The sequence below is a fragment of the Varroa jacobsoni genome, unplaced genomic scaffold (genome assembly GCF_002532875.2).
Source record: "Varroa jacobsoni isolate VJ856 unplaced genomic scaffold, vjacob_1.0 scaffold_761, whole genome shotgun sequence".
NCBI lineage: Eukaryota > Metazoa > Arthropoda > Arachnida > Mesostigmata > Varroidae > Varroa > Varroa jacobsoni.
Genome location: NW_019213663.1, coordinates 118,731 through 125,345, shown reverse-complemented (window position 1 = coordinate 125,345; position 6,615 = coordinate 118,731). Strand labels below are relative to the sequence as shown.

Below are 6,615 nucleotides of genomic sequence, written 5' to 3'. Positions count from 1 at the left end.
TGGAAACCTTTAGGAGCGTTATAAATCCTTAATAGGATTATAAACAACGGAAGTACTTTTCTACCAGTAGGACGGCATGCCTGCAAGAACCTCAATATCATTAATGATTTGCTAGTTTACAGAAAATATGATCTTTTTCATTATGTTAAAGTTACTGATGACAGGACGCGACGGTAGATTTGTTCGTGATGGATAACGTTATTTTATGTTAAAGCTAATTTTTAAGATTAATCAAAACATTTTTATAGCTTTACCGGATTCAAGGCCAAGGTTATGCTTCATAAAGGCTGCTGATCGTAGTCGAAAAAATATATTTTTTAATCCTGTCTAATGTTACTACAGGCTCTCATGACACCTTCAAAACAAACTGCAAACGCTGCTAGATAGATTAGGCCATCTTAATCTGTGTGCAAGTGGCTGCGTTGGTTTTGAGATTCACGTATCACTGATGATGCATTTATAACGCTATATATACAGGAATAACATAAAAAAAAAATCATGCATGTATATCATCCGTATAGATCATCGTAACAAATAATCAACTACTAAATTGCCGTGGTAGATAAACGAGTAGGAAAGCGCTAACTGCTAAAATAGAACGAACGTCTCAAGTGAAATTTAATAATAGTCGAGCTCCGATAGCGTTTATATATTGTAAGCCCAGTCATCCCAACTCAATCTAAGGTGGTACCATCAACATGAACTCAAACGACGTGTATCAATAGCATTAGTCAAAAAGGAGTCCCGGCTACTCTCTCTCTCTCTCTTTCTCTCTTTCTCCATTTCGCCGCCATCTCCACGAGGCATCGGTCGCCCGTTGTAAACTGGCAAAGAAAATGAGTTCATTCGCATCGTGCTGATGCAACGTGGGCTCAACCCGTTTATATAACAGAGACGATAATAAACGCATCGGTGAATTCAAGGCAAGCTTGGATGAGCTGTCAATACTCATCCCATGTGCAAAAGCTAAATTCCCGTCCAGTGTTACGAACAGCAAGTGATCTATAAGCACGAGAATGGGCGACAGAGCACCAATTTATACATCGGAAACAACTGGCTCCGACGACACCGGCAATGGTAGATATCGAAACTGGCCTTCTTTAGAACCGGCGGAAAAGCCGGCGGTTCGAGCATACGAACCGGTGCGCATAGTATCTCTACAGTGTATATTGTAAACAGAGTTAACGAGAGGAGTGGAAAAGCAAGACCACGAAATCTTGTATGCTGTCCATAGCCTTAGCGTGATTCATGTTTCGAATTAAAGGTCTTTATCTGTTAACAGAAGTTCTGTATTCAGTAGTCTCGGAGACGAGCATGTGTGCATGTGGTGCCTGAAGACGTTTTCCATACAGAAAACAGCTGATGCAATTTCAGAGGGGCATGCGCGCATTATTAAAAGCTGGTCCGAATTATGTTTATATTCCACATATTTTTTTTCTCGAGTTTTTCTTTGCCCCAACTCAACAATGATCATAATTGGACATAGTCCAGTGCCGTTAAACGTATTTAAAGATATCAGCATAACCATATGTTTTTCGTCATTGATTTTATAATGTTATATATTAATTATAATGCAATTTTATTCATATGACCATTCGACAATAAATAAATAGAAGCCGAGGTTAGAAACTGTTTAAATGATTTTCTAAAGTAAAACCTAAGCTTAATTTGCCAGTGTCAGTTAGTGACGCGATCCGTGCGTATTGTGATAATATACGCAGATAGAAATGTTGGGGGCAAAAACGACTATGCTTGTGTAAGAAACTTTATTAAAATTATTTAAACAATTTATGAAGCATGAAGTTATGAGCTATACAAGGCTGATACTACTGAAGGTTTCAGTAAAGAAAAGGGTAAATGAGAGGGTATGTCGGGGGCGTCGCATGTATTTGTGTACTTTATCGTTTCGATTTTGTTTTTGTTAAGATTTTGGTATTCGACGATAAATCAAGGGTAGAGTATTATGAAAGTAATTTCGTAAAAAAATTCTTATGAAATAATAATAATAATAATGCATCAAGTGCTTAGTACGTTTTTGCCTCTACAACTTTGCTATAGACACCTACCTAAAAGAACTTTAGACGAAAACCCACTCAAAACATTAGTTTAGAAAACAGGCCTACACTCAGCTAAACAGACCCACTAACGGTGATAAAGATAGTAGAAGCAAATAGTAGACACATATATACATACATATATACACACTATGCACGAAGTATTTCGCCCATATGAACATATGTTCTTACATTTAAGCGTGACCTTTGTTGCCGCGTAGGTCTCTGTAGGTTTGTTGGTTTAAAAAAGTGACTAAACGGCTTCTGTCTATAGGTTCCGAAGGCACGCCGTTCAAAACGGTGTTGCGTGCAATGCATTACGCGAAGCAAGAGCCTTTTCCAGATATTTTCGTGGACAGCAAGGACAGTAGTGTAAAATATGAGCTGATCAGCCAGGCGCAAAAAAAGAAAATTAAAAAAATATGGGTATGTTTATACTAGCTAATATAGTATTAATAATGCCAGTGAGTTAATAGCATGTAATTTCGAAATTACTTCTGCTATATCTGGATGGATATGACATTGATAAGAGCAATCGATGACCAACTAAGCTAAACGAGTCGGCTTAGACTTCTACGATTTGCTCTGATTTGCTACGCATATTTCCTGATGTATCAATAATAAACAGAGATGATTTTATTTTAAAGGTGCGTGAGTGTTACAAAGATGCTGATAAAGCTGCTGCAATCGAAAAACGTGAAGCTGAGGATGCCGCACGGCGCGAGCAGAACCTGGAGGAAGCAAAGAAGATTGTTATTGCAGAGGACCCCAGTTTGCCCAAAGCAATGGTAAAAAACGACCCTCTATTTTTGTAAAATAGTGACATGTATATATATAACTTACGCATTATATATGTACAAGAGTCTACGGACATAACTAGAAGATGTTTTACTGGTTTATAGTGATATACTGACTGTTTTTAACGCCTGCAAATGCTGGTAGCCTTCATGTTCCTATTTCGTTTTGTCAAATTGGCCTTTTTAGGAGATGAAAATTCGTGAACTTACGAAGAACAAAGGTAAACGAATGCGTGTGTTCGGCTGGGTACACAATCTGCGGCGTCAAGGCAAAGCTATCATGTTTGTTGTACTTCGTGATGGTACCGGATTTTTGCAGTGCGTGCTTAGTGACAAGCTATGTCAAACTGTTAATGCACTCAAGTTGACTACCGAATGCACGGTATGACACCTCTGACAGAAATTATAAATGTATTTACTTTACGCTTCTGTGTATACGTTCTATGATGTTGCCTTTGTAGAGTACGCAGGTTATCAGTACTACCCATTTCTTCGAACATTTATCAATTGGGCTTTAGTAGATAACTCCAGTCACCTATGGTATCTTCCTATGGTGTTTGTAAATACATGTAGCTTAATGTTAGACTGATTTGGCTGACATACATTTTTGCCAAAGAAATGAATTTGTGATAGTTCGACGATAATGCAGTTCGGCTAGGCAGAATGATATGGCCTGGCTTTAGTGTTTTTATCTATACTAAAATAGATTTTTTACTTCAGAAGGAAGTCTACTGGAGGGTTGTATCTTCTGGGTTTTTTTTTGTTCGCGGCAAGCTGTCATTCAGTTATTTGTAGATCATCGTCTCATAAGGCAGTCAATTGCTGGGCGGTAGTTTCAAACTCTGCATTACGGTTATGATGGTAATCGTGTTTTTATTTTTGCAGGTTTTAATCACAGGCATAGTGAATGATGTTCCAGAAGGCAAATCGGCGCCAGGAAATATCGAGTTGCTGGCTGACTATTGGGAGATGATTGGAGAAGCTCCCGCTGGTGGTATCGATAACGTTATCAATGATGAAAGCCATGTCGATGTTTTACTCGATAACAGACATCTAGCACTGCGTAGCGAGACGTTGAGCAAAATTATGAAGGCCCGGTCGGTAAGTTGCTCCTATCTATTATCTCACGATCGAAGTAGATTTAGAATATACGCCTGGGACGTCCTCATTAATTACCCTTGACTGGATACAGCTCATTGTAAGCATCCGGTACGTGGTACGTTACAGGTAATCATGCAGTGTTTCCGAGACCACTTTTTTGAACGTCACTATACAGAAGTATTTCCTCCTACACTTGTCCAGTGTCAAGTCGAGGGCGGTTCTACACTGTTTAAGTTGGACTATTTCGGAGAGGAAGCCTACCTAACGCAAAGTTCACAGCTTTACCTCGAAACCATGCTACCCTCTCTAGGTATATCTCTAGGTCATGCTTTTATAACAATATCTTTGTATCTCTTGTTTATCTATCATCCATTTATCTACTTGCAGTGTTATCATTTATAATATATAACAGGTAATAATGCCAGTGATACGATTGGGAACAATGGTATTGCGCGCTGTGCGATCTGCGGGTGCAGAAAACTTTCAGAGTTCGCACAAGTAAAACTCGTAATCCTACGTTATTAAGCCACAGGTGTGATGATCGATTGCGTACGCTACACTTGATTATGTAACGTGTCCAATACAATTGAGTGAAAAAAATTACTGTACCTATGGGGCGGTCTCTTTTTTGAGGCGTTTCCTTCGTTTATCCGAAACGTTGGATACTGAGGTTCCTACATGCGACTTCAATGTAAAGCGCTGCTATCAGGCTAGAAGCTCCTACGGTTAAAGCTAAACTAACTAAGCTACATCGCACTCTACCTGATTCGATCAATTCGCAATTGTTTGTAGGAGACGTATTCTGCGTCGCAATGTCATACCGAGCCGAACAATCACGCACGCGCCGCCATTTGGCTGAATACACTCACATCGAAGCAGAGTTCGTGTACATAACTTTCGACGAGCTGCTCAACAGGTAACTTCGGCTGATTGGCTGGCGTTTTACTAATCAGTTTTTTTTTCATTTCGTAGTGCGATCTAAACTTTTCTAAATGATCGAGCTTCGTGATCGAGCTGCAGGAACCACATGCGTAGATGCTCTAAAACAAGTATCATCTGATCCTGTTAGGCGCCGTTTGGCATAGCGAAATCGATTTTTTGTACAATTATGGAGAATTATTTCATAAGTGTTTGCGTCCTTCCAGGATTGAAGATATGATCGTTGATGTCGCTGAGCGTGCTATGAAATCGCCTATTGGCGAGATTATCAAGGAGCTGAACCCGTCGTTTGAGCCTCCTAAAAAACCATTTAAGCGAATGACTTACGTCGATGCTATTGAATACTGTCGCGCTCACGATATCCTAAAAGAAGATGGAACTCACTTTGATTTCGGAGACGACATACCCGAGATGCCAGAAAGAAAAATGACGGACCAAATAGGAGAGCCGATTCTACTCAATAGGTTCCCTGCTGAGATTAAAAGCTTTTACATGCAGGTAACTAACTACACAAGCACTGGTCAGTTATCACCTACGATGATTTACTTGCGAAGTGTTTCCGAATTTTATATCCGATATACCACTTGAAGTCGTGCCAGAACTAAAAACTAGCTAGCAATAACTTGTATCTAATGTGCGGTACAGTGATAAAGTTCGTAGTGATGGTTTTAAAGCAAAAGGTAAGCTAATGGAATTGACGTTCAATGCCCCTTAGATTCGACCTGTCGTGATCTACCAGCTATTCACGCAATGTTAGTTACCATAGAATGTGCCGCACGCCGTTCAATGTCTCTGCAACGGTGAACTGTGTAAATGGAAAATATATCTAAAAAGTCACTTTGTATGTCTGCAGCGAGACGCCGCCGACAACCGAGTTACGGAATCCGTTGATGTATTAATGCCTGGCGTCGGTGAAATAGTGGGTGGATCAATGAGGGTTTGGAAGGAGGAATCACTCACAGAAGGGTTCAAACGCGAGAACATCGATATGGCTAACTATTTCTGGTAACAACGATTCCTTTATTCTTCGCTTATTGTTGAAAATGCATAATAATTAACGCTTAGTATGCATAGTAATACAAATTTTCAGACGGCGTGTCAGACAATGGTTCGACCGTTTTTACATAATAATATTACGTTCGAACGACTTGTAGCGTAAATTTTACTGAGTAGAATTAATTTGTATCAAGCCGTAAACCGTCGTTGTTGTGGTAGTGGTATTCGTTTGTGTAATCTAGCCGAATTATATGTATGCCGATTTATATCGCTCGTTGTAGATCACTCGTCTACCATTTGTTTCCGCTCTTTCATAGGTACATCGACCAGCGTCGCTTCGGAACGTGCCCCCATGGAGGTTTCGGTCTAGGATTCGAACGGTTCCTTACCTGGATACTCGGAAGATATCACATTAGAGATGTAATATTGTATCCACGCTTTGTCGGACGTTGCAAGCCCTAACGTATGTGTTTGAGTGATAGAGGCTGAATCTTGAAGTGAGCAAAAAAAAGTACTGACACTGAACGGCAGACGTCTAGATTCCAGTGTCGACCGTATTGGCGCATGTATGCTCGTTTGACCTTTCCATACTTTATCTAAATAAATTTCTATTCATGGACCTATATTGTACTTAATTCAATGTGATGAAAATGAGAGTAGCTTTACACACTTCGTCGAGCAACGATTACACACACAGTCTTAGTATGTGACCATTTCGACCTACTCAT

General features: G+C 39.8%; 1 protein-coding gene across 1 annotated transcript; it reads left to right on the top strand.

The window, feature by feature from the left end:
* Positions 1-850: 850 nt before the first annotated feature.
* Positions 851-6,506, top strand: AsnRS (asparagine--tRNA ligase). Its single transcript, XM_022838417.2, has 10 exons — positions 851-1,077; positions 2,329-2,480; positions 2,702-2,842; positions 3,039-3,233; positions 3,737-3,952; positions 4,079-4,262; positions 4,745-4,868; positions 5,098-5,389; positions 5,745-5,896; positions 6,205-6,506. The coding sequence occupies exons 1-10, from the start codon at positions 1,017-1,019 to the stop codon at positions 6,347-6,349; spliced, it is 1,662 nt and encodes a 553-aa protein (XP_022694152.1). The 5' UTR covers positions 851-1,016; the 3' UTR covers positions 6,350-6,506.
* Positions 6,507-6,615: the final 109 nt, after the last annotated feature.

Excerpts from the sequence above, each read along its gene's own strand:
- AsnRS (XM_022838417.2), top strand. The coding sequence starts at position 1,017 with ATGGGCGACAGAGCACCAATTTATACATCGGAAACAACTGGCTCCGAC. Across the intron at positions 2,481-2,701 it reads AGAAAATTAAAAAAATATGG|GTGCGTGAGTGTTACAAAGA; the intron begins GTATGTTTATAC and ends TTTATTTTAAAG. Across the intron at positions 4,263-4,744 it reads AACCATGCTACCCTCTCTAG|GAGACGTATTCTGCGTCGCA; the intron begins GTATATCTCTAG and ends AATTGTTTGTAG.